Here is a 27,490-nt window from a genome sequence, read left to right as displayed (position 1 = left end):
TGTGGAGGAAGAACTGGCCCTGTCAGGGGACCTCAGTATCTTGCTGTATCTGTTCTTACATGACTTCTGCATGCTGCAGGCTGGCCCTCTTCTAGACACAGTGCAGAAGGGGAGGACACTAATACAGGCAAATTGTCACAATTGAAGTTGCTCATATATGACTTAAGAATTCGGTAGGCAGAATTCAAATGACCTATAATTATTTTGTATCTAGTCATGTCACTTTTATCTAGGCTGAATGTCTGCTTAGGCTAATGTGGAAAAATGGGCCTCTACTGTAGTTAATGAAGCAAATCTATGCCTTCAGACTTTGTGGCATTTTTAAGTCTGATACAGTCTGTGCATTTAATTAGCTCACTGGTATGTGTATTAATGGAAAAGAAAATCCCTAAAGAAAAGTTAATTATTTGCAATGTAAAATTTATTTTTAGGTTGGCCTTGGACAGTTGCACTTACACGGTGGAAGAGGAGTAGAGCAAAATCATCAGGTACCCTTTCTGTATATTTTTATACATATTACCCATGGTGGAGAGCGAAAAAGTATAGCTGAGACAGTGAAGCAAAAGTGTTTTAATTGCCACTGTAAGGTATTTAATGATTTCAGTAGTCTTGTTTGATAAAATTTAATTCATTCAATAAAATTTAATCTTTATGTGACTAATACAGAGAGCTGATTTTCTTACACAATCAGTTTTAGACTAATAGTCTTAGAAATGAGGAAGTCGGAAATACAGACCAGGTTTTCATCAAGTATTACTTGAAACTGGCTGAATTTTTTGTACGTGTAGTAGTATCTCCATGACACATCGTCAGTCATTAGCAATGATAGTCTAGTTTGTGGCTTGCAAGAATAATTTGCTTCTACAGGTAAAACAGTGCAAGTTTCAATACTAAGGATATTAAGTGTGCATGGAAAACAACTTTTGCTGATGTTGGCCAGCCTGCATACTGCTTATAGAAGTTAAAATAGTTAACCTTTTCTTAAAGTATGTATTGAAAAAATGGAGAACTGAGGATGTGCAGTCCTGATAATTATTGCAAACTCTGCTACCAACTAGAAATTATTTAATGGTCGTAGCATTTAAAATACCTTAAAACGATTGCTCTAGAAGGGTTCAGGGATCATCAGTGGGTCAGAATTAGTATAACTGATCTCTGTATAAAACTGAATAGGAACTAGCAGATCTGTCCTCTTCTAAAGAAGGTTTTGGAGCTACAATAAGGGAACAAAATTTATCTGTGTTCCTTGTGCATAGTAGCAGCTGTGGGAGTTTTGGGGGGTTGTTTTTTTGGTTTTGTTTGTTTGTGGTGGGTTTTGTGTGGTGTTGTTATTGTTTTTCTCCTCTGCCAAGTATTGTGATTATAAGTGGGGAACTCTGTTACATATATGAAATTAGGTGGGATCCATAACTCTTGTCCCCAAAAGAACCTGGTAACTTCGCAAACAGCTTCTGCTCCATTTGCAAGAAAAGGTACTCAAATCATAGTCATGGTTGCAAAAATTCTTGTTTTCTTCCCTACAGCGAGCATTTGAGTACTTCAATCAAGCAGCTAATGCTGGCAATTCACATGCCATGGCTTTTCTAGGAAAGGTAAGATGAAAACTCTCAAAAGCAAGCAAATTGGCTGTCTTTCAATGAAAAATAACAAATATTTCCTACTTTCTGATATCAGGCAATATGAAACTTGAATGCTGGATTTGAAGCATTTCTATTCTGCTACGGGTTTGAATTTTCTTGTTAGTCTATTATGTCTAGTCTAAATTTTCTGCTTTAGGATTTTGTCTTTTCAAAATAGTGCTTGAACTAGATCTAAAAAAAAAAAAAAAATCAAACTGTTAAATACGTCAATGTCATTTTTCTGTGGTAGAGTTCAAAATTCAGAGTAGGCCTCTGTGCCCTCCAGTGTGGGGGAGAAAAGTTTGTCAAAATTTTGCTTATTGGGAAATAAAAAGTTCAGGAAGGAAAGGGGGAAGACATCTATATTCTTACTCATTGTAGAAAACTGAGGCACCTCGGTCAGAGTTGCCAGTGGGTCTTCATGTACTCTGAACCAAAGCTTGAGTCTGTTTCAGTTTTCTCAGATTTAAGTCCTTATTTAATATAAAACATGATAGACAAGCTGCTAATGGTGATGTTAATATCTTACTTCTATTTAGGTATTTAGGTCACTTGCCTGAGGTCTAGGTTGCAGGGTAGCTTCACCCTCTGAGGAGCTAAATCCTTATTACTCTATTTGAGTACACTTTAAGGTTAGGCTGCAGTAAGCAGCAGCTCTAGCTGATCTTCAGGCTGTCACTGCAGTAGAGATGCAAAATTCATGTCCTTAGAGCATGAAAAAATATAATATGCTGGTCAAGGCACCCAACAGAAGGAATTGCAGGTTTCTGCTTTCTCTACTGCTTGAGTGGTTTGTATCTAATAAATGCTGAAATGAACAGGGTTTAATAACTAATTTTTGCTTTGTTTTCAAGAGTTATTTTAACTGCCAGTGTAGTTTGACTTCCACTCATCTCACAAAATTTTTGCTTGATTGTGTTCTTTACTGCACGCTCGTAGAACTCAAAGATGAAGGGTATTTTAATGAAAACTTTCTAATTTTATGGGAAATTGTCTCCATTTTGACAGTTAAACCCTCTGAATCTGAATTTTGCAGTATACAGATGTGTTTTCTGCTTCTGGGCAAGTTCTTTAATGACTCTTCAGTAATGCAATAGTCAGAATAGTCTAATACTCATACGCAAAGTGAAGATGGTTCATGATCTCCATGCTAAACTGACTTCTTCAGTTGTTCTTCAGTAACACCTTTCCCTTTCAGATGTATTCAGAAGGAAGTGATGTTGTACCTCAGAGCAATGAAACAGCTCTTCAGTATTTCAAGAAAGCTGCTGATATGGTATGATTATTTTTAAGCTAGAAATACAGCATATGTGCTAAAAAGCTGATTAGCTCAGAAATGATGCAAATGCTTCTTTTTGTGCACTTCTGCATGCATATACCTACACTCAACTTCTTTCCCAGATTAAAGCATAATTAAACCCTTCTTGTCTGAATATGTCAGAAACTGCCTTCAGTTGTGGTCATGGTGGTTAATGAAGCTGTGTTCAGTACAAGGAGTTTAACTGTCATGAATGCTGGCATCAGTATGAAATACTGACCACCTATCTAGCCTGACATTCTGTTAAGTGTTAGTTTTCATTAATCTGAAGCTGTATTGTCACAGCTGCTTTTAAATTGAAATGGACTCTCAGATTTCCTGTAGTTGTTTTGGGAGCTTCTGTAGCATCTGGAACATTCTCAAACTTGGAAAAACTGAAGAAGAATAAGCTATTAATGCCCCACCTTTCTGTGAGCGTGGGTTATACATTTCGTATGACAGTTTGAAAGTGCACAGTAGACTTTGGTAACTAGCGTTGAAAGTTTTCCTTTTTCCTTTCCATTACCTGTGTAGTTACTGAATAAATGTTACCAAAAATGCTTTCTGCCTAAATAACTGTTATTACCTAGGAGCAAAGTTAAAGCAAATACACCTTAAGCACTGCTTGTTTTAATGATTTTAAAGGTAAATTTGAAAGATGCAGCTGTAGGTTTTGCCTTTCTTTGCAGAAGTGTTTTCCTGTGTTTTCAGGGTAACCCAGTTGGACAGAGTGGATTAGGAATGGCTTACCTTTATGGAAGAGGTGTTCCAGTGGTAAGTCATCTTTGATTGGAGGAACACTTTGAATTTTTTAATTAGTTCATGCACCTTGTAGCTTATCCCATGAGAAGGTTTCTTGTCAAATGTTTTATATTTAGCTATGTGAACAGATACTCAAAAGTTGTATTAGCCCAAAGCTGAGAAAGTAAGTTAAATGATTGCTCCAGAAACAGAACAGGGCACCCATTCTGTGACACGTAACTATTGATAGCAATTCTGTATGCCAGTTTTGAGATAACTACAGACTTGAGACATGCCAGTATCATTGTAGGGTGTTTCAATTTTTGTTTCCTATTTTTGACCAGGTGAATAGAACATCTTGCTGTAATTTTTTTTCTGTAATACAGATCTGTCCTTACATATGCATACACGCCTATTTAGGTCTGTCTTTATGTAAATTGTGGTGTATTGCAAGGCTCTAATGAGTGGACCAAATCTTCCTGCAGAACTATGAGCTAGCACTGAAGTATTTCCAGAAGGCTGCAGAACAGGGATGGGTTGATGGGCAGCTTCAACTAGGTTCCATGTATTACAGTAAGTGGCATCAAAGTAATGATTTGTCAGGTCTGAGCATCTGCCCTTTCAGTAACTGTTCACTAGGTGGCATTAGAAGTGTGTGTGTGCGTGTGTGTGTGTGTGTGTGTGTGTGTGTGTGTGTGTGTATACCACCTGTAGAGTGGTCTAACTAGATTGACTTTATATTTTATTGTTTTTTCCAACACTTTCACAGTATTTTTCTTTAATAATTGTAAAGACTAAGTACATACTGTATTTCATACAATTTTGCTTTTCAAGAGGAATTAATAGCAATGACTTACTCTTCCTTTTAGATGGCATTGGAGTAAAGAGAGACTATAAACAAGCCTTGAAGTATTTCAACTTGGCCTCCCAGGGTGGCCATATTCTTGCATTTTATAATCTGGCTCAGATGCATGCTACTGGCACTGGAGTGATGCGATCCTGTCATACTGCTGTTGAGGTAAGGTCATCCATTTATAAGGGTCAAATAATACTGGCTTGAAGAAAGTTGGATATAACCACGTCAGCTTATGTAGGAAATCTGTCCTGGCTAAAACCCACTGGTGACTGTAGAGCCGGGGCTAACAAAAGGCAAAGGCATATATTATCAAACTCCTATGTATCTCACGAGAAAAATCTTTATTTTCATATGTTGATATGGCAAGTTTGTATTTGCTTTATTAACTTCAAAGAAAATCAAAAGAATGTAATACGAAGTAAATACCAGTAAGTACCAAATTCTTCAGTTAAGCACGTGTTTAAGTGTAACAGAAAAGCTCATCTTAATTCTCAGTAAGCATCTGAATCTTGGCATGTGTTTGCTTAGTAACCTGCATCTTGAAGTAAGCCTGTCTTAAGCAGTGAATTAATCTATCAAGTTTTTCTGAGGAATGTGAGTATTTTGAACAGGCATTTGAATGTTAAAGGTTGACCTCTTGTGAAACCTAAATTTCTGAAGTTCCTAACAACCACTTTTCTTCCTAATTTGTTTTATTCCCCTGCAGTTGTTTAAGAACGTGTGCGAACGGGGGCGTTGGTCTGAAAGACTTATGACTGCCTACAACAGCTATAAAGATGGTGATTCAAATTCTGCTGTGGTTCAGTATCTTCTTCTGGCAGAACAAGGCTATGAAGTTGCACAAAGCAATGCTGCTTTCATATTTGACCAGAGTAAGGACCTGAATCTACTGAATTTTTTCTGGAGTTGGCCTGCAGTAGCCTATTTAGTAGAGTGCTAGGATGCTTGAAGATACAATTGCTCTCGTTCAGTTAGAACTTCAGTGAGATTCTTGTCCTCTTGCTTGCTCTTCACACTGGAAAGCAGTCAGTTTTAACTTTCACCTCTAAGGACAGCTTTCTGGCCTAAAAGTTAGAATATGCTTACGTTCTGATTTACAGGATTTAAAAATGGGATAGGGAGAGAATGCTTTAGAAGCTTGCACAGTGCTGAAAAGTCTCTTCCCTGGATTTCCTAAGCATAGCCTGAACATTTTTCTTTTTAAATCTGTGAAGTAGGAAAAGTAGGAATTGCATTAGTTTTACTTTTGGCCTTTACTGTGCCTTATCTACAGGCTTTGGTTTTCTTTGTTCTTTATCTTGCAATGTCTTTTCCCAGCACTCTTCCCTCCCTCTCTCCCCAGAAGTTTTTTGTAACTTTACTCGTACTGCTCTTGAAACTGGGCAGTTAGTTCCTAGTCTTGAAAAAACTTGTCCTAGATCTCTTAATGCAAACTAGGTGGATAGAACTTGGATTTATTAGAGTCTGAGGTCATAGGGAAATAATGGAAGTATACATGACATCTTTCTAGAAACTACAAAACCCAGTATTTTAAACTTTCTGGATCCCAAATCCAGGCATTTAGGACTCCTATTACCATCTTTAGGGCTTTGTATCTTAATTCAAAAATTAACCTATCAGCCACCAATAGCTGTTTTAACCCCTTAATTTCCTGTTAATGTTTTTCAGAAGTGCCCTAGTGACTCACCTTTAGATAAATTACATCAATTACATCTTGACTGGGAATGCATACCTGCAAAGAAATAACCTCTTTCCCCAAGTTAAAATTCTGATTGTGATTACTCAGATATATCTGCATCTTGACTGGAGATGAATTTAAAATTATTTTATACACTTTATACAGAAAATATATATGTCAACTGTGAGATAGTATAGCTGAAACCATACTTAAGATGTAAGAGTTTATTCTATAAACTGTCTGTACTCTTGATACTTAAGCAACTCTCAGTTTATGACATGAAAAAGTAAAATAACTTCTGTTCTGAAGTACCTGTAGCACTATTGTATAGAATATTCACTCACTGGCTGGCTAAAGAGTTTAAGCCTTTGTTTTAGTTGACTGGTCTTGGGGTTTAGATGGTCAGACTATAGGTTATACTTTAGCCTTGTATTTGAGCGCACTTTTCTCAGAGCCCAAATTGTGTACTCTTAAGACTTGCACCTTCTGGCATTCCTCAAGTATGCTTCAGAATCAACTACAGGAATGGGAGAGAAACTTGGTAAGGAATATTTCAGGGTGAAATAATGCAATTTGTTCCTAGTTCTTCTGTGAGCAGATGCATAGAAAGACCATATAAATGAAAGAGTTTTTTATAAGTGTCAGGTGGGTTGAATCTTGTTTGTGCTATAGCACAGATGACTTCAAGTTTTTAATACATTTCAGCGGATTGACTATAAGTATAGGGTTGTTGGGTTTTTTTCTGGTATTGTGTACATACACCATGCTCCTATTTAACTGAATTACTTTCTCCTCTAGAAGAAGCTAGCATAGTAGAAGAAAATGAAACCTATCCTCGAGCTTTGCTTCACTGGAATAGAGCAGCTTCTCAAGGTATATCCGTACCTCACAGTTCCAATTATTTTATTTTTAGTAGAGCCATTAATGTTAGTTTTCATGTTTTTTATGAAACGGAGGGAGGGAAAGCTTATCTCCTTCAGTTCAACATTAGTTGTATTTGACATAGTGTAGTTGCTGTTCTTTGTTCCACTCTCAGCTATAATGCCATTGCAGTATGCATGCAGTTCCGAGCTGTTCTGAGATCCTGAAGATTTAAAGGTCTAAAACACAGCTGTACAATGTGTTTCTTTTGCTGTTCCATACAGAATTATAGAGCAGTGTTAAACAGCATTAGAAATGTTTACACTGATTTTTCTAAAATTAAATCCACTTGGAAAATAGATACCAAAATCCTGAAGAGTACTTTTGCACTTGTCATATGTAATTTCTTACTCAAAGCTCAGTCATGAAGAATGCAGTCTTGATATCCAACAAACTGAAGTTTAAACTCTGGTGCTTGTGATCCTATCCTAAAATAAGCAAAGCTAAACTTAATCATAAAGTATCTCAGTGTGAGGTCTCTAACTTCCTTACAGGTGCATCTTCATTGTCTGTCTACTGGCTTTTTACTTAGGAGCAAGTGCATCATGTAAATGGAGCCAAAGAATTTTGTCTGAAATTCTTCAGACCTACTTTGCTTTTTAGTAGAAAGTTAGAAATTGAGAGAATTAAATGGTTAAGTACTCAATTACCAAATGATGATGAGAGACTTTATTTTTCAAGTTTTAAGTGCCTCTGTTTCAAAAGCAAAAACAGAGCCCTTACCACATAGTAAATCAAAAGTTTTTCTGTAATAAGTGACTATGAAAAACATGACAAAGCTTTTCAACTGATGCCACTAAATAGCAGTAAAAATATTGGTAGGATTACTGGGGAAAAGACTTCCCTGAAAATAGAAAGAAGTTGTGTTGTGGTTAGCTAAACCAAATTAAAAATAAACAACCCAACAAAACCAAACTCTCTGTGAGAGAGGGAAAAGGGAGACAATTTGTGGAAACTGAAAAGTAATACTAAAGCCCTTATTGCAGCTTCCTGTGAAATTAGCAAGGCTTTCTTTGTCTACCTATCTGATCTTTTTTGTTGTTTCTTGATTTATAGGATATACTGTTGCAAGAATTAAACTTGGAGATTACCATTTTTATGGCTTTGGTACTGATGTTGATTATGAAACTGCATTTATTCATTATCGACTGGCATCAGAGCAACAGCACAGTGCTCAAGCAATGTTTAATCTGGGCTACATGCATGAGAAGGGGTTGGGCATCAAGCAGGTGAGTAAACTGTAGGCTGATAGTCTGCTTTTTTACAGCGCATTTACTAATGTTAGATTAAGTCCATAACCACTAATGGGTTATGAGCACTGTATAACCAACCGCTTAGTAGGAATTAGCATATCTCCCGATACGTTGTCCTGTAGCAAATGGATAAGTATATCCACTTCACACTTGCCTATGTGAAGAAATGAGGCATAGACAGGGAAAAAACTATTTGCCCAAGATTGTGAGGATTGGCAAAAAGAGTGTCATAGGCTTGAGTAATGCTTTCCAGACTTTGAAGTGTAATGAAATGAATGCAGTAGTTTCCAGGTTCAGAGTATTTTGGCACAAGATTGCTCTCATCCTCCAAAACACTGGTTAATTTGTTCTCTACCATGACATTTTGAAAACAAGTTCTGTGCATCTTCAAGTAACAAGCCATAAGCACAAACAACGTGATTATTAGCTATGGTTTTTCTAATTAGGCTAGGCCACAGTTCGCTTTGCAAAGTACATTGCCTAAAAGAAAGCAGTATATCTGGTTCTCTTAGGAAGCCTAATGGTGCATTGCTGTCCAAGAATTAAGTGAAAATTGTGCAATCTAAAGCAGTATGTTCTTGTGTGTGTCAAAATAATGTAACTAATAATCGCATACTAATTTTGAGCAGCCTACCTTAATGTTCAACTAAGGCATGCAATTTATTTTTTAAAAAAAAACCACCTTTCAGGCATGGACCTTTTTCATTTCTTTTGCTTCTGCCTTGAAAACAGCCCAATTTAGAGCACATAATGAAATTTTGCAAATACTGTAACATCATGTTCAGTTCAACTGCGAAGAATTTGATAAACCTGAGTCCTGATGCTATATTTGCATAGAGTATTCTCCAACCTGAAGCAGAGATGGCTATGCATAGATAGCTGAAATGAGTATACAAGGGCTCATGATGAGCATGTGCAACCTTGCTTTATGCAGATGAATAATACCTTCCTCTCATACAGATCCACTGTTGAAGGCGGAGTTAAACCGAAATGATGATTGTTAATATAAATATGGGAAAGAAGCACTGAGAATGTTTAAGCAAGGAAGTTCCATGTATAAAACCGGACCTGGTAATTCTGGATGTATAAAGTCTTCACTTGCTGCATCCTAAAACTCTACAAGTGTAAGATGAGAGGATGGAGAATTAGGGCTGACTAAATAACACTAGGGCTGGGCTTAGGATATTCTGAAAAAGGCTAGGACTGAATTTTGAATGAAGCAAAAGAATATTTGGCTTTTTTTTCCCAGAATGGACACTGTTGAATTTTGAGCACCAAATGACAGTTTAAAAAAAATCATGCTTCCTGATGTAGCAGGTGATACGTACCACTGAAGTCTGCTCTTCCACTAGAGGCCTCTGGAAGGGACATACAAAGATTTTTTAGCACTACAGTATCTAACAAATTGGGATTTAGTCGGTCAAAGGCAGGGATGTGTACTCTTACTTCCTCCCCACCTGTGTCCACATCATTAAGACTACAGGCCCTCTAAAGTTAGGGAGAATGATCCAGTAAGGTGGCCTGCACAATTTCCGTTCAGGTCACTGTTCATTCTGGTTAATCTTGCATCAGTATGGTATTTTTTCACTGGGTTTTGGTTGGTTGTTTTTTTCCCAAACAGCTTTTACCTTATTCTTCTTTATTTATTGAATAAATTGTCTTTCTTACATACAGCATTCTATGCTGTATTTCCTGTACATAGTTGGTTTTCAGACTCATACCAGGTCAATGCCAAATATTAAGCCCTTTCAGAAATCTCACACATGTACACTGTTACACACTTTTCATAGATTGAAATCTTTGATTTCAATAGATTCACAGATTCCATAGATTTCATAGGTTCAATCTATGTGTACATGTGTGAGATTTCAGGTTGTCCAATTCCTGAGCATGCATGCTGGAATGAAGACTATTTCTATATACTGCTCAAAATAAGAACAAATTAATTTTCTCATGGTCTTCTCTTAAGATTTGGCATGGTATTTCAGTGCCATTTGTGTGTTAAAGCTCAGATTCCAACAGTACTCACTGTCAAGTGAGAGTGAAGAGTGTATAAGTAAAATGAAGCACTTGCTAATTAGAAAATAAAATAAGCCATGATTCTGCTTCTACGCTGATACTACCACAATATGAAGGAGATAAGGAAACTCTTTTAAACAGTTGTACAAAACACAGTCTTTACAGGCTCAAGGATTATTTAGAGTTGTTTTATTAAATTAAAATGCTAAAATTGTGAGCTAGTACATCTTACTCACATAATGTGATTTTCATACTGCTATTTCCACATGTTATGGAACCAAGCTTTACTGTATCAATGAACAGAAAATCTTTATGGTATTTCATAATCATGATAAAATTATAAAATGAATATGTGACATGAAGTCCTGGAGATTTCTGTTAAGTGTCCAACTCGGAACACTTCTAGAGGTAAGTCTTAGCAAAGGCGTGCCCTTCACATCACTGAGTGAACATAAGCAATTTATATCCAGGTATCATAACATTGCACAGTATGTGTCTGAAGTGAAGCCAATAAACCCCCCCAGAAAAAGGAAAGTTAAACTGTTCAGGTACATGTATCCTCAGTTCTTCCTACAGTTACCTTCTTGTTCCAACTACCACAAAAGAGAACAATAACTTAAGGTCTTCCTAAAGTTTGTGCTCATGCTTTTGCCAGGCTGCCCTCAATAATGCAAGTTATGTCTATTTTGGATAAGGAGCGAAATCTAATTTAGGAGTATATGCAGAAATGGGTAGAAGCTGCGCTATGCAGCAGGCATACTTTGGTATAACTGGGATGGGTTGCTGCTTTGTACTCTTTCATGGCTTGTGCTTTCATAGTCTTTCATGTTTGGTGTGGTGTTGGAGATGATATAGTGTACCAGGGTTACCTAAATATGTGCCTTAGTTTACAGTGCATGGGTTGAATATGGAAATGTTGATCTCTTTATCAGCTTCAGTTCTAGCATCAGCTCAAAGCTTCCCTTTACTTGTCTAGTCAAAGGTGAACATGCCTCAAAAAAAGGTGTAATTTTACTGAATGGATGTTTAACTTGACCAAAAACCTTGCATTCAAATGACAGTATACAGTAGCTTATAGTAAAAGTTCCATATTTTATGGTTAATTTTTCAAGTTCTTCAAAATTGAGCTTTGTATTTTCTTAACTTTAGGATCTTCATCTTGCAAAACGTTTCTATGATATGGCAGCTGAAGCAAGCCCAGATGCTCAGGTTCCTGTCTTCCTAGCGCTTTGCAAGCTTAGAGTGATTTATTCCTTGCAATATGTACGAGAAATCAATGTAAGTTATGCAGAATTAAAAAAAAAAGGCATCAAATGTGTTTTCCATTTTAAAAGAAGCTTGACTTGTAATGTTACTTAAGTAGAAGTCTAACTTGAGCCTTCTGAAAACTTTAGATGTGTTTTTTGTTGTTGTTTGCTAAGAAAGCTACTGAACCTGTGATGCCTATTTCTTATTTGTGCAGCTGTGCAAAACTGAAATGTGCACAGTTGTTCTTCCCTTGACAAGAATTTCCCTAACTTGTTTCTCTGGTCTTACCCATGACTATCTGCTGTCAAAGTTAAGCAGATAGCAACTGGTGGTACTTGTATGTGAAAAAATGTTACAAGTCAAATTTAAAATCAAAGTAACTTCCCATTCTTGCTCTTTGACATGATGATGTGGACTTCTTGTTTCCTAGATAAGAGAGGTATTCTCACATGTTGATATGGACCAGCTGCTGGGGCCTGAGTGGGATCTTTACCTTATGACCATCATCGCCTTGCTTCTGGGAACAATTATAGCTTACAGACAAAGGCAACATCAGGCAATTCCCAGACCAGCAGGACTGCGGCCAGCTGTGCCTCAACAAGAGCCACCACCAGAGCATCAACCACCACAATAGCAACAAAAGCCTCAGTGAAAGAACTGGATTTTTCCAAAAGGAACAATTTTCATTGTGATTTAGGACTTTGGATTAATGGTCCCTCCCCCAAAAGAGGCGCAAAGAAGCTGAGGAAAACAAAGTCTGAAAGCTGCTTAGAATGTTGCCTTTTTTCAGGGATAAGAAAATTCTATTGAAACTGATTTGAATGTTATTTCAGTGCCAATGGAATAACACTATGGCTTTTTTCATAGAAACACAAGAGTGCTACTACAAAATTGTTGTTGCCTGCTGTATCTAGTTCCTCTTTATTCAGAGTCCTTTTCATCTCCTAGAGATAGCAGAAGGCTAGCAATGAAAGGCTTTTGCCTGCTTGATAGCAGTTGCCCTCTACAAAAGTAAGAACAATTTTATGGCCGATTCAAGTCCCTAGAAGCTGAATGATATTGAAACTCTAAAAATACTAGAGCTGTATAAATTTATATTCTGATCTCCATCCCAAGTATTTCTACAATCCTTATTTAATTTTCTTAATATTTCCTACACTTTGGTCTTTCATGCTGCCATGGGTGGTTTAACATGGATTATTTATAAACTCTCTAAAACTAGCCAGTAAACACACCACTCTCTATTTGTGATTTTTTTTTTTTTTTTTTTTTGAGTATTTTCCTCTGTTCCCCTTAGACTAGACTAGACAGTTCTCAGCAGACAGTATGTAGCCCAGAGGCAGACTGGGACAGATTGGGTCTGTAAAGCTCATCAGTTGAGAACTATCCACATGGTGCCCAGATCTTGCATCCTTCTAGAACTTTTTTGGAGCCTGTGTACTTGGCAATACTTTATAACATAAAACCAAATTGGTAGTGTTCCTAAATTATTTAAATTTACTCTGACAAAGAGGCTGAGTCTGGGTTGCAGAAAGCACCAGTATTATTGTGGACACTGAAGAAAGGACAGAGCCAGAAATCTCAGTGAGTTAGCTTACATTTTTGTTTGATTTTAGAGATGGAAGTTTTGTATTTAATTTTCAGCAATCCTGTAAGTGATCTGCACTGCAACAAGGAAAAATATGCTATCTCATGAATGCATCTGTTTAATGCATCTACAAAAAAGGGCCCAAAAGATCTTTACTAAATGCTACTTCAAAGTTTGGCTGACTGATAAAAATCGTACGTTAGATTACATCAATGCTCTGGCTGTCTCTAACCTCTCTTGTACCTGGCATACATGAGAAAGTCAAAATAACATTTGGCTGTGTCATCTGGAGGACCCATTCTAACAAGAAAACCCAAAGAGAAAGATGACTAATGGTTTATGGCTTTCTGATACCACCAGGTCATTGCAGAGGCCTTTTAATGAATGTAAAGAACGTGACCCGTGGACTGATGTTTTTGGACTGCAAGTGGAATCTTCACTTACTAAGGATTTTCACTGAATTATAATTTCAGGATTTGGGGGTGGGAAGCAGTAGGGAGTAGCTTAGAGGCAAAAAAGGAAGTTTCTGTTCTTATTTACCAATGGCAGTGAAATACTTGTTTCTGTACTAGCATTAAATCCTCTAGTGTCTTAAAGCTGAATGAAACACAACTGAAAATGAGGAGGCTTTAGCTGATTTATGAAAAAGCCTATTGTGCTTAAAGGGTTAAGGGCTTCCTTTCATGCAAATCTTTTTCCAGTGGATTGGCAACAACGTATCAGTTCACTTTATTTAGAATTGAGATTTTGTTATGGTTTCATACCTAGTACATTTGCAAGGAGACCATTGCACAATAGAGCTGTAGTTTGGGAGATTAGCAATACACCCTTTTGTAAACTGAAATGCCATGGATGACTAGTATTAAAGTACAGGTAGAACTTCTCAGTACTTCAAAATGCTTATGCTGGTCCTGTGAAGACTAATCTTTCGTTTTCATTTAGAGGGTTGCAGCATGTGATAAAGAATGTCTTGTTCAGTCTTAATCATCATTAGCAAATGGAACAGTATTGAACTTTAATCTGGTGTCTAAAGTGTACAGCACTCCCCAGGTGCATTTCTAAAATGTGTGATTTCTGAACACTCCCTCTGAAGTATTTTTGCCTCTGTCACTTAATAGCTTTTTTTTTTTTTTAGCTTGACATGAATAAATTAAAGATTATATGGAAAATGTTTTTCAGTTAAATAACATTGGTTCATTGGTATTGGTCTCTTAGGACACTTAACAATTTTATTACTGCATTATTAAAATGCTTTGGTGATTTGATCTACTAGAACTAAATTCTACAAGCTCTGTCCTATTTACATGAGAATCTCTCATCATTTCTGGTATGTGACAGTCTTATAGCTGACTTTCAGTGAACCTGATGCATTTTTCCATCCCAAGAAATCAGCAGAAGAAAACGATTGAAGCTCAGCAAGTTATTTCACTTTAAAGAACTGCCTTTTGAAGAAGCAATAAGGAAGTCTTTCTCCTGCTTTTTTCCCTTCCACCAAATTATTGCCACTAATTTTTCAGATGACATTCATTTGAATTAAGTGGTAGTAGTAGAAAGGTACTTACCGTAAGTAATGGTGAGTTAACTCAGGGATTAAAGAAATTAATAAATTCAAATCGGTTATCTCCAACATGAATTACATTTTTGTGACAATCCCTTGCTACTCTGTTCTGAAACCTGCATTTTGAAGGTAGTTAACTTTTACTAGCAATATGTTTCTTGTTGTGCACTCAATTAAGCAGCTTTTTTCCTAAAGGAGCTGGGTTGCTCAGTTTACTGCAGTGAAGAACTTGTTCCCTTTTGGTAGCACACAGGTTGTCTTGCAGTTCATATGCAGAAGTATTTTAGAAGGAAAACTTGATTTAAGAGATGCCTTTCTGGTTATGTTCAGCATGCTTTGAATGGAAAAATTGTATTCTTTGTAGTAATGTAGGCCAAAGCTTGCCTATTTGACCTTCTCGGACACATGCTCTTCTGAATGCTTTCCAGGATGAAACAGTTACAGAGCAGTGACTGCTGTCGGTGGGAGTTTTATATGTAGGACAACTGTGGAAAGATATGGGGAAAATGTCGTTCTGTATCTCAAATTATTAATCAGATACACTTGCTGGTTGAAAAAATGCTGAACTGTTGAGAAAACAGGATTGTAGTTCTTCACTCTGAAACCTGTCCCAGAGCTGTCTGCTGAAATACTTTTGGGTTGTTTTTTTTTTTTTTTGCTTTATATTGTCCATCATGGCACAATGCAACAGAAGATAAGGCTTTTGATACAAACATCCCAATAAAACTGTTATGAGACAGTTTTACTCAGTTTTTAGTCATCTTCCGTAAGTCAGCTGCTCTTTAAGAAAAAACAAAACCAAAACCACCCAGCTATCAGATGCTATTCTTTTGAGAGAACGTTAAAACACGGATTGTGAAAGGACTTTTAAGACTATGCATTATCTAATGTACACCTATTATATGCTAGTTTTGGCCTATAAAAGGGGAATACACTATAAAAGGGGAACACACCTCTGCAAGTTGCTTCCTTTTTTAATAGGCAACAATGAACTGAAATTCTATTTTTGTTTCAAAGAATATTAAACTAAAAAGATTTAGTTTGATTTGAACTACTGCAAGTGCATATGGCAAATAGGAACTATTGGGGGGAGCCCTTTGTTTTTATCAGCTGCAGTTCTTTAAAGGGTCTTGTAGGAGTTTTGTAAATTTATTTTGTATTTAAAATCAGTATAAAGGCTGGTCAAATGTAATATATTTGTGTAAACAAATTCTGTTAATAGAAAGATGTACAGATTCATTTTGTACTGTATCTTTAATCTTGTGAAATAAAGATACCACCTATGTGGTTACCCTCAGTGTTCACAGTGGTTATGATACCAAAGGATGTCAGTTGTTAGTCTTAGGCACTGATACGCCACTGCTAAATGAATCCCGGATTCCTATAAGGATACTCACACTTCTATTTCTCTACAAAGATAAATCTGTTAATTTTGGAGGTGCACAAAAAAGGTGAATAGAAAATTACGCATTCTGTCTTTAGTTGTGCTAAGAAACTTGCCCTCTGTATATGTGTGCATGTGTGACCCTTTCTTCAGTGTATACGGTGTCCATGCTGTGTGTGGCAGACCCAGAGCTGCTGTATGGTTTGAGAACAGTGACCTGTATCCTTAGGATTACTATTGCATTTTCAATCGTAATACAGGGAAAATACAGTGACTAGAAACAGATACTGGGAGAGGCACTGCTCCAAGTAGACACATCTGCTCACTTTTTAGGCCTTTTTCAACCTACTCATCCCTTCATGCCCCACTTGGGGACACTTGGATCCCTCCCTCATAAATTTATTATGTTGGTTTGCTTTCCAATGTGCTTATTAATTTGGAAGAAAACAACTGGGGAGAAGGAAAGTATGGAGGGTGAAGGAGCAATGATAACAGCTACGGAAGGCATCAATAGGTGAACAGCCCGAGTTACATAGTTTTCTGAAGTATCTGGAGGCTCCCCACATTGTCAACTGGTGCAGGCAGGAAAAAACTGCTGGTGCTAAAACCAGCCTGGGTCTGACTGACATAGCTGAAGATTAGTGAGACCATCCCTCACCTTGCAAAAGAGCCTCTGGCTTCAGATGCAATGTGTTCAAGGTCAGAAGAGTTAAATACCCTATTTTGCTTGTAGCCTGTTATTGACAGGGAGTTGTTTTCTGTGGTGGGCACAGAGTACCAAGTATATACACAGCTGTGAAAGTGGGGGGAGTGCTGGATTTGTGTGTTTTGGGGTTTTTTGTCTTTGGATTTTTTTTTTGGGGGTGGGGAGAGGGGGAGGGAGATGGGGGGTGTTTGTTTTTTAATAAAGAGCCACTGAATAATGCTCATCAAAACCCAGTATATTTGGTTTGGTTTCCTGGCTTGGTTGGTTTTTACGCTGCTTTCTTCTCAGTCTAAGACTAAAACACTTCTAGTAAAATGAAAATACTAATAGAAAGTGTAGTTTGTAAACCTGTGACACCTGATCCATTAGAAAGTGTTACTTGGTATAATACCAAAATGTTCTTCCTCATCTCTAAATGATCATTTGCTTAGTGGCATTTCTGAATCCTGATTTCAATTCCTATGTTTATAAAGAATTATTGAGGAAGAAGTCACTCTATTTGTTGCAAAAAAAACACCAAAAAATCATGAGACTGTAAATGACTTTTTCTGAAGCTAAGTTGAAGGAGGTGTACCATCATTCCAGGTAAGAATCATAGAATATTTAGGGTTGGAAAGGACCTTAAGATCATCCAGTTCCACCCCCCCTGCTATGGGCAGGGACACTTCACAATAAACCATCTCACCCAAGGCTCTGTCCAGCCTGGCCTTGAACACTGCCACGGATGGAGCATTCACAACTTCCCTGGGCAACCCATTCCAGTGCCTCACCACCCTAACAGGAAAGAGTTTCCTCCTTATATCCAGTCTAAACTTCCCCTGTTTAAGTTTGAACCCGTTACCCCTTGTCCTATCACCACAGTCCCTAATGAAGAGTCCCTCCCCAGCATCCTCACAGGCCCCCTTCAGATACTGGAAGGCTGCTATGAGGTCTCCGCACAGCCTTCTCTTCTCCAGGCTGAACAGCCCCAACTTCCTCAGCCTGTCTTCATACAGGAGGTGCTCCAGTCCCCTGATCATCCTCGTGGCCCTCCTCTGGACTTGTTCCAACAGTTCCATGTCCTTTTTATGTTGAGGACACCAGAACTGCACACAATACTCCAGGTGAGGTCTCACTAAAGCAGAGTAGAGGGGCAGGATCACCTCCTTCGACCTGCTGGTCACGCTCCTTTTGATGCAGCCCAGGATAGGGTTGGCTTTCTGGGCTGCAGGCGCACACTGAAGCTGGCTCATGTTCATTTTCTCATTGACCAACACCCACAAGTCCTTCTCTGCAGGGCTGCTCTGAATCTCTTCTCTGCCCAACCTGTAGCTGTGCCTGGGATTACTCCGACCCAGGTGTAGGACCTTGCTCTTGGCATGGTTGCTTTAACATCTAGTCTTAACTTTCATTTTCAGAAAGAAAAATGAGTGGTCATGGAGCACTGTTGTACTTTCATTTCAGGTAGGAAAAGGTAAATGTGATTTAACTCCCACAGGACAGCAGCTGAATTCTGTAGTGAGTTTCAGACAATGTTTTTACCCCAAAAGGTATCAGTGCCACTGCCAATTGTTCTGGTAAGCTTTTTCTGAGTGCATCAGTATTTCAGGCAGACCCCCACTTTAAGGGGTATGTTGTTCACATTTTTATTTCTTAGCTACCCAGCTTCTGGGGCTTTCCACATAACAGGGGCTTTCATTCCCAGATTTTTGAAAATAACTTGGAAAAAGATTAATTTCTGTGTCAGAAAACACTTTATTCTGTTATTCCAATTATATCAGGCATTTTCTGTATTTGCTTATTATTTTGTTTCTATGCTTGTTTTTCTTCATCCTTCCTCCTAAACATGGGCAAAAACTGTACTGTAGAATTCGATGTTCCAGTTCCCATCTGTTATTTATGAATGTGACTCTATTTCTGTACAATATTCATGCATTTTTTTTGTTGTTGTTGCTTCTAATTACTTGCTTTTGCAGGCAGAAAAATTTGTGCCTGCTCTGTGTGTTTTCAGCCACAATGGGGCAGTAGATATCAAACGGTGACTCAAATGGAGTTGCTAAAAGCATTTCAGGCCTCAGCGATCATGAAAGAAATAACGCAGTTTCAGTCATTGTTACATTATGGGAGCACATATATATGTGCACACACATGCATATGTACTGCGAGAGAAAAGAGTGGTTTCAGGAGCTTCAGAAACTTACTGAATTTAAATAATTCAGTGCTCTTATTTCTCATATTTGCAGAGCTAAAGTCCAAAATTAAAAATCACTGTGGCTTCTGGAAAGACCCTGTAAAGAATTACCTTCCCTGGACTGTTAAAGGGTTTTTAATATGTATGTCCATCAACTTGCTGCCATCCTGGTCTGTCTTGCAACATCTTTTAGAATATTATGTACAGATAAAATATGCAAAATACAGTTGGGCACAGCTTCCAGGACAGTGGCTCTTTAGCAAAGTTAAATCCACATTTTCTTAGACTACAAACTCCCACTAAAGCAAGGGAAAGTGCTTAGCAACAGGTGATGAAGAGTCTTTTAAAATCACATTTTTGATGAGACCATCTGATGAAATATTTGAGCTATCCAAATAATTTGAAAATTGTATTTTACAATATTTTACAGTATTGCTTTCTGTGGAATCCTAAAGTTGGTAGGCTCTGGACTTTGCTATATACTGAAATTCCATTAATGGCATTGGAGGTGCTTCTAAATAAGATTTCCCAGGTCTATTTGACAATGATCTTAGAGGAAGAGCTGGCTTGTATTACTAGTATTAAAAATGGATGTGTGAAAACAAAAGTATCAAATACACTTCATGGACTTCAAGTCATTATTATAGCTGATGTTAAAACTGTGGCACGTTTCAGATTAAGGCTTTGTATTATAAATAGGATATTCTTTAGAGACTCATCCAACTTTGAATTTTTACACTAATGTCCTGAAAATCTACATGTTTGGTAAGTTTTTCCAGTAGTTGATTACCTTTGTTACTGATGCTGTGAAATCAAGAGGCCTTGAATTAATTCTTTTCCAGTTGTATTTAGTTCCATCTCTAGTTTTCATTATATTGCTTATAGGACTGGACAGTCCTATCAGAAAGAACCGCCACACCAAAATATGCATACCAAAATGATATATATTGTGGAATCCAGAGTGTAATGTTACATGTGCAACTGTAACTGGGTAACTAAAGGATTTTATATATTTTACAAATAATTTTGAATCTGACTTGATTGTTGAAATCTGGGAAACATTGCACAGAAGGGAGGTGGCTATAGTAAAAGAATTCAGCCCCAGTGAGATAAATGTGATCTCACTGCACACAGCTGTGTTGGCTTTTTCTGCCCCTTTCCTAAACAAACAGCCTTAATGAGTTTCCTACTAGAAGTCTGATCTTTATGGAAGGCAAAGGGTGCAAGTAGGTAAGAAGTTCTCAAAAGAGAGAAGGAAAGAGGGGTTTCTACATTAAGGTATTATCTCTCAACTAACAAATAATTTTAGCAAATGCTGCATATAAACTATGTATGCCTACTCTGCTATCCTGCGTATTCAGTGAAAAGCTCCATAGAGATTAAAAAAAAAATAAATTTACTTTGCACATGTAACATTTCTTTCTATTACTGTTTTGGTTTGGGGCCTAATTATTACATTGAGTTTGCAGGCTCCCAGAAGTTTGTGTTTCACTACGTTTGTCATTCTTAGCTCAGGTCCAAAAGATGGATTGACAGGAAATACTTTTAACTGTTTCTGGTGATACCAGTTCAGCATCATAAAACAGAGCTTTTATAGACTAAACAGTTGGCAAATAATACCTTGCCTGAGAACTGAAGAACTCTTATGGTAAATACTGAAAATGAACAGAAAAGTAACCTAAAAAATAAATTCCCTTTTCAAATCCCATTAGCTGTCTCTTTGGTACTGTGAAAGGTGCTAGAACAATAGATAGACTGTCAATTCAAAAAGCTATTCCTTATCCAAATACAAATAAAATATGTTTCCACTGTCTCCTCTGGATTTCTAGAGGTTAAATCACAGACTTTTTGCAGATACAGAAAAGGAAGTTTTCAAGTTATATAAATGAACACGTTAAGCCTCTATCTCTCCCTGTGCTGCTTATATTAAGCATTTGGTACTTCCAGATTTCTCCACTAACCGTAACACCCCTAGCACTGCTATTCTACAAATACTTCACTTGGTCAAATCACAGGCTGAACATGCTCTGCAGCTACTGAATGGTTTGGTTTGCTGTTACACGGCAAAGTCTGGACACTTGAGCAATTGCTGTCCTCGGGGAAAATACCCAGCCTATGAATAGGAAAGATTGACAGCCTACCACGCTGCAAACAGTGCCTTTTCCCAGAGCTATGGATTTTAAACTAGTCTTGCCATAAGTGAGACATACAGTTACATAAATCTCTCCTGAAGTATGATCTTTCAGGCTTGGCTATATTAGAATCATAGAATAGTTAGGGTTGGAAAGGACCTTAAGATCATCTAGTTCCAACCCCCCTGCCACGGGCAGGGACACCTCACACTAAACCATTTCACCCAAGGCCTCGTCCAACCTGGCCTTGAACACTGCCAGGGATGGAGCATTCACAGCCTCCCTGGGCAACCCATTCCAGTGCCTCACCCCCCTAACAGGAAAGAATTTCCTTCTTATATCCAATCTAAACTTCCCCTGTTTAAGTTTTAACTTCAGATACTGGAAGGCTGCTATGAGGTCTCCACGCAGCCTTCTCTTCTCCAGGCTGAACAGCCCCAACTTTCTCAACCTGTCTTCATACGGGAGGTGCTCCAGTCCCCTGATCATCCTCGTGGCCCTTCTCTGAACTTGTTCCAACAGTTCCATGTCCTTTTTATGTTGAGGACACCAGAACTGCACACAATACTCCAGGTGAGGTCTCACAAGAGCAGAGTAGAGGGGCAGGATCACCTCCTTCGACCTGCTGGTCACGCTCCTTTTGATGCAGCCCAGGATACGGTTGGCTTTCTGAGCTGCAAGCGCAGACTGAAGCCGGCTCATGTTCATTTTCTCATCGACCAATACCCCCAAGTCCTTCTCCACAGGGCTGCTCTGAATCTCTTCTCTGCCCAACCTGTAGCTGTGCCTGGGATTGCTCCGAACCAGGTGTAGGACCTTGCACTTGGCATGGTTAAATTTCATAAGGTTGGCATCAGCCCACCTCACAAGTGTGTCAAGGTCCCTCTGGATGGCATTCCTTCCCTCCAGCGTATCAACCGAACCACAAAGCTTGGCATCATCGGCAAACTTGCGAAGGGCACACTCAATCCCACTGTCCATGTCAGTGACAAAGATGTTAAACAAGACCGGTCCCAACACCGATCCCTGAGGGACACCACTCGTTACTGGTCTCCAGCTGGACATCGAGCCATTGACCACAACTGTTTGTGTGCGGCCATCCAGCCAGTTCTTTATCCACTGAGTGCCCCATCCATCAAATTGATGTCTCTCCAATTTAGAGACAAGGATGTCGTGTGGGACAGTGTCGAACACTTTACACAAGTCCAGGTAGATGACGTCGACTGCTCTACCCCTGTCCATCAGTTCTGTAGCCCCATCATAGAAGGCCACCAAATTGATCAGGCAGGATTTCCCCTTAGTGAAGCCATGCTGGCTGTCACCAAACACCTTGTTGTTTCTCATGTGCCTTAGCATGCCTTCCAGGAGAATCTGCTCCAAGATTTTGCCAGGCACAGAGGTGAGACTGACTGGTCTGTAATTCCCCAGGTCATCCATTTTCCCCTTCTTGAAAATGGGGGTTATATTTCCCTTTTTCCAGTCGTTGGGAACTTCACCTGACTGCCATGATTTCTCAAATATGATGGCCAGGCAAAATATGATGGCTGAAGCAAAAGCTGTTCACGTGCATCTGCATATGTACAAGGTAAGGAAGCTAAGCAAACAGTCCTTTGGCACAACACACTTATTTTCTCTTACTGTTCTTTCGTGTTGCGTCAATATCAACCCATGGGCTGTGGATCATGCATGAACTGTAAGCCTGTACTTAGTGACGCAGTATAAAGTATGTGAAGTACAGACTTAACTGTGGAAGCAGGTCCAGATGAGTAAAAAATTCTGGAAGTGCTTCTGTACACTTCTGAATGGGGTCTCTGTTGGGATACCACCAAGGGTTAAATCACACTTCCTCACTTCATTTAATACAATGAAGTATATTGAATTTTGTTAACTGATGTATTCAGTTAAATCTGCAGTAAAGCTTCCTTGTGAATTGTTGTTCTGTATTGGAACAAAAGCATAACTGAACGTTTCCCAAGATGAATTATTAATAAATTGTCTTTATAATGAAATATTAACATTTAAAACCCTAATTATCTGTCAGGTTGAGAAAACAAAAAGTCAGGTAATGTCTATATTCAAAATGAATTAGAATTGGGATTGTCTAGCCTTTCGTTATTAAGTACGTATGTTTATAGTTATAATGTCACATGCTCTAATCCTGTAGAGTCTCACCATAAATACATGTTCAACATAGGTCAGAATGTCAGCAACAGAATATTGTATGGTTAATATGCAACATTATGTCTCTCTAGAAAATGGAAGGATGTAATCTTTGTTGTTCAAACCCAAACTATTTGAAGTAGGCAGATCAGACTCTGGAGTGTGTGTGATTTCGCCACCAGCACTCTTACATTGGAGGGAGAGGAGGGGGAGCGTTCAAGAAGAGTATCGTAATTTCCCTTGCTATTGTATGAGTAATCGTTTTCAACCAGAAATTTAATGCATAGCTATTTGAATGTAGTATAGAATATTACATCAGGGATCTACAATGACCACCTAGTCCAACTGCTTGACCACTTCATGGCTAAACACAGGAACACACAGCTCTGTAGCTTCAATTCAGAGAAGGCTTGAAAACATAAGAAACCTGTAGCAGGTATGTTACCTGCAAGTCCTTCCATTCTAGACCTTACTCATAAAAGTATTTTGGAAACAAAAACAGTAAAAATTTCTTACAAGTCCAAGTAGCATAATGGTATTAAACAGAGCTGTCTGATACTTTGGTAATGGTGTAATAACTTTGATGGAATAAGTAATTTAAGAGAACCAAATGTCCTAAATCATCTCCTCCTTCCCCCCCCCCCCCCCCAAAGGATGTTGAATGCAGGAACTTCAATTTACTTGATATCAGAAAAAGTAATTAGTGCTAGAGCCAGATTAAACCTGTTAATATACATAAAAGAGGGAAAAGTGCTAAAAAAGCAGTACATTATATGAAAGCCTTCTTCCTTTAATGTCTTTTTAAATGAAGAAACATCTATTTCCTCAACCTTTATCTAAAGGCTAGCAGTAAACACACTTGAGGGTGAAAAGGACAGCAAAGCTGGAAAACATAACCTGTATTTCTAGTAGTGGGTATTAATTACAGCCTGACTGATGAAATTTCAGGCTGTGTGCTTTTAGCAGTGCAAGATACGGCAACTATTGCAGCTGTTGGGACTGTTCCTGGCAGCATTTGTAGCTGCCTTTGTGACTACAGGCTCAGAGTACTGTTGTGCAAAGTTACTCTGTAATGGCTGATCCTGATGCTGCTATTCAGAAACAAATTAAGAAAAAAGAAGAAATAGGGATCAGGACTTGACCAAAAACCAGGACAGGATTGATGGTCCTGGAGTGTTTCAGGTCAGGATCTCTCCCACGCTTGTGCATCAGTGGTCAGTGATGTTATTCTGGCCCCTGTATTTATTAAAGATGGAGGAGATAGAGGGAAATAACTGGAAAGCTAATCTGTAGTTCTTTTGGCCCATAAATTAATTATGAGAAGAAACAAAGACACCAGTTGTACCTGAGCAGAACTATCCAGTGTCCTTGTTGTAGTTAACCTTTACACACGTAAATGAGCATGGCTACCAGCCTTAACCTCTCACGGCAAAATGTTCGGTATATGCAAATAAACACGGGGGAGTTTCACACTTCTGGGTAAGACTATGCACGATGTGCGAATAGTTTGGCAATGTTCGGGTTGAGTATTATTTTCTCCCAACCACCTCTAGCTGGCACTCTTGTCAGTGTTTTGTGCGAGAGGGTATCCCCACTTCTGCCACGGGGGCTTTGTTTTCTGAGTGGCGTGTTTTGTTTGAGTGTCATGTTTTAACGCATGTCCCCAGAGTAGTATGTACCAGTAGTAAACCTTCAAGCCTCTTTGAAAGCTCCTTCAAGACACAACCAAGCGAAGCAGTGCTGCTAAACTGCCAAGCAGAACACCAGTTATCATAACTGTGTGGTTGCCTGGCACTTTTCACCTGAGACTTCCCCAGTGTTTTACATGAGCACTTAAAAAACTGATAGTTCACCGAGAGAAGAGTTACATTTCTGTAATATGTTTTTTTCTTTTACAGTGAGTCCCCACTACTAATTAAAGCTTTTATGCTGGAACCATGGAATGGTTAGAGTCGGAAAGGGCTTTAAGATGTTCTAGTGCATCTAATTAAGGTTATTAGTCTTTCTCAGCTTGCAACGTTCAGATTTGTAGGAAGCTCTTAGGTGACTTTTGTTGCTTCCTCAGCTCTCCGGAGTCAGCCTCCGAATCCACCAGTGGGTGGGTGTGTGCACAGCCACGCTCGCATTTGTGTGTGTTTTTTGGCGCACGTGCTCATTATCCATAACCTGCCTTCATTGGAAGCTTTGAAATTGTAGTAGTGTTACAAATTAAAACCTCCATAATGACATTTGCATATACAAATTGCGACCTGAAATCTTTAAAGACACAAATGATAGTTTAGCTATATGTTATTATGTCTGTAATGCTACTACCACTTGCCAGCTTAAAACCAACTCGGTTCACAGATACTGCAGTTGGCTCGATTAGTCCTGACTGGTATAAATTGTGAGCTATTTGCTGATCTGTGAAATCCATCGTCTAACAAAAGAATAGAGAGACACTTCTGTTAATTTGTATTAGAAGCGGGTACACAAAATCATTAGTTACAACTAACTATTGTCGTATTTAAGCATGCCAGTGGAATGAGCCCGAGCAGAATGAGTTTTTTGTGTTGTATGTTTCGTATCTACACATTCGGGTTTTGCATTTCTGCAAGAGCGGGTGGCTGCAGGTGAGGCAGCAACGCGCGCTGGCTCTTGACTCGTGTTCAACAACAAGCCGTGCACCTCTTCATCGTGGATCCGCTCCGGGAAGAAGCATACGACCGCCTCCTCCAACCCTCCCACCGCCGACGGCTGCACCGGCCACTCGCTGGGGGCCGCTCGCCGGGTCTCGCCCGGCCTCTCGGGCCGCCCCGGCCAATGCGGCTCCGCGGCCCCCCGCGTCGCCGAGGAGCGCCCAATGGTGGCTGCCCTGCGCTGCGCTGCCGCTACCCGGGGGGCGGGACGACACGGGGCCGCGCCGCCGCCGCTCGGCGCTGTCCGTACCGTGCCCCGGGGAGCGCCCCGCCGCGCCGGTCCGCCCCAGCCGCCGCAGGTGGGTCTGCGCGGGAAGCGGGTGGTGGGGAGCGGGGGATGCGCGTCCCTCCTGACAGCCAGGGACGGGCGCAGCGGCTCCGGTTCGTCGGAGCGCAGGGGCAGGCGGAGGAGTCCCAGGTGCCGGAGAAGGGGAAACCTAAACCGAAGGCAGGTGGCGGAGCCGGGGCTGCCGCTTTATCCCGCTGTACTTCAGAGAGGGCCCGGCCTTCGCTGCGCGCCCGGTGGAGCCCAAGTTCACCTCCGTCTCCCAGCCCCTTGCCCTGGCCGGGGCTCACGGCTCCGCTCGCAGACCTGACCTGCAGGACTGAGCTTCTGCGTGTCCGTGTGTCCCCCTCCCCCGGATCTCACACCCGCCTCATGGATGTTTTCGAGGAAGACTCTGATAAGCAGCTTAGCAACCCCCAGCCAACCTCTCCCAAATCAGGGCTGTCCTCTAGGGTCTGTAATAACGCACGCTGTTTCCATGCAAGCCCTAGCAACTCGTTACTCTGCATCTGCAGAAGGGTTAATGAGTCATTAACAGCGGCATGTGGAAGCTGCATGGATCCACCTACCCCTCAGCTGCTCCATGCAATTACTCATGTTTTGGATTTTTCCTTGCTTGAGTCTACTAAACTGTGCTGCTTTTGAAACGTTTTTCTGCGGGTAAGATATTGCAAAGCAAAGAAAAATCACCGCTCATCTTTCTGTGGTCTCGTTTGAATACAGTAGGTAAATTATAGGTTTTAAAAGCTCAAATTAGATATTTCCATGCCAAGTGGATTTTGATGTTGATATATGACCAGACAGCCCCCTCTCTACATGTTTGCCAAGTTCATGTTTTTCTGTACTGCAGCTCCACTTTTCTCTGTTGATTTTTGTTAATTGTTTTGTTGACTAACTGGCTGTAATCAGACGCAACTTTTATGATTTTTCTCTCTCTTCCCCACCCCCCCCCCCCCCCCAAATCGTTTCTGAGACTTCAGTTTTTCAGAAGGAAGCAGGTTAAAAAAACACTCCAGTGCTGGGCTAGGTCAGGCGATGCCTTACAGCTCACATCTTCCCATGCCTGGTTGTGCCTTTTGCTGGGAATTATCCTTAGAATAACTTCACTGTATTGGTTTGAGGGCATTTTTAGTATTGTCAAGGCACAAATTTGGCAAACGTTGGCATTTCTTTACTTGTGAATCAGCAATGAATCA

At 39.5% G+C, this 27,490-nt stretch overlaps 2 protein-coding genes across 8 annotated transcripts in view; both read left to right on the top strand.

Moving 5' to 3' along the window:
• SEL1L (SEL1L adaptor subunit of SYVN1 ubiquitin ligase) overlaps window positions 1–13,336 on the top strand; it is a 35,350-nt gene extending 22,014 nt beyond the window's left edge. For 2 of the 4 annotated variants that reach the window (XM_061463752.1, XM_061463750.1), the window contains 11 exons: window positions 432–488; window positions 1,524–1,592; window positions 2,818–2,895; window positions 3,628–3,690; window positions 4,143–4,230; window positions 4,527–4,675; window positions 5,220–5,385; window positions 6,990–7,064; window positions 8,169–8,341; window positions 11,534–11,662; window positions 12,063–13,336. In XM_061463752.1, the coding sequence (XP_061319736.1) occupies window positions 432–488; window positions 1,524–1,592; window positions 2,818–2,895; window positions 3,628–3,690; window positions 4,143–4,230; window positions 4,527–4,675; window positions 5,220–5,385; window positions 6,990–7,064; window positions 8,169–8,341; window positions 11,534–11,662; window positions 12,063–12,266 (1,251 nt within the window). In that variant the 3' untranslated portion in view covers window positions 12,267–13,336. Of the gene's footprint in view, window positions 1–431; window positions 489–1,523; window positions 1,593–2,817; window positions 2,896–3,627; window positions 3,691–4,142; window positions 4,231–4,526; window positions 4,676–5,219; window positions 5,386–6,989; window positions 7,065–8,168; window positions 8,342–9,614; window positions 9,645–11,533; window positions 11,663–12,062 lie in introns of those variants that run through there. The other 2 variants (XM_061463751.1, XM_061463754.1) reach the window with 2 other exon arrangements.
• Window positions 13,337–26,801: 13,465 nt separating this feature from the next.
• Window positions 26,802–27,490, top strand: part of STON2 (stonin 2) — a 69,910-nt gene continuing 69,221 nt past the window's right edge. For 3 of the 4 annotated variants that reach the window (XM_061463745.1, XM_061463746.1, XM_061463743.1), the window contains exon 1: window positions 26,802–26,954. The gene's annotated coding sequence lies outside the window, so the exon portion shown is untranslated. Of the gene's footprint in view, window positions 27,021–27,490 lie in introns of all 4 variants that reach the window. The other variant, XM_061463744.1, reaches the window with a different exon arrangement.

The sequence above is a fragment of the Pezoporus flaviventris genome, unplaced genomic scaffold (assembly GCF_033815535.1).
Source record: "Pezoporus flaviventris isolate CSIRO_AGI_PZ_B2104156 unplaced genomic scaffold, CSIRO_AGI_Pfla_v1 ptg000036l, whole genome shotgun sequence".
In the NCBI taxonomy this organism is placed as follows: Eukaryota; Metazoa; Chordata; class Aves; order Psittaciformes; family Psittacidae; genus Pezoporus; species Pezoporus flaviventris.
The sequence above is the reverse complement of the archived record's forward strand: the minus strand, read 5'-3'. Positions and strand labels throughout refer to the sequence as shown.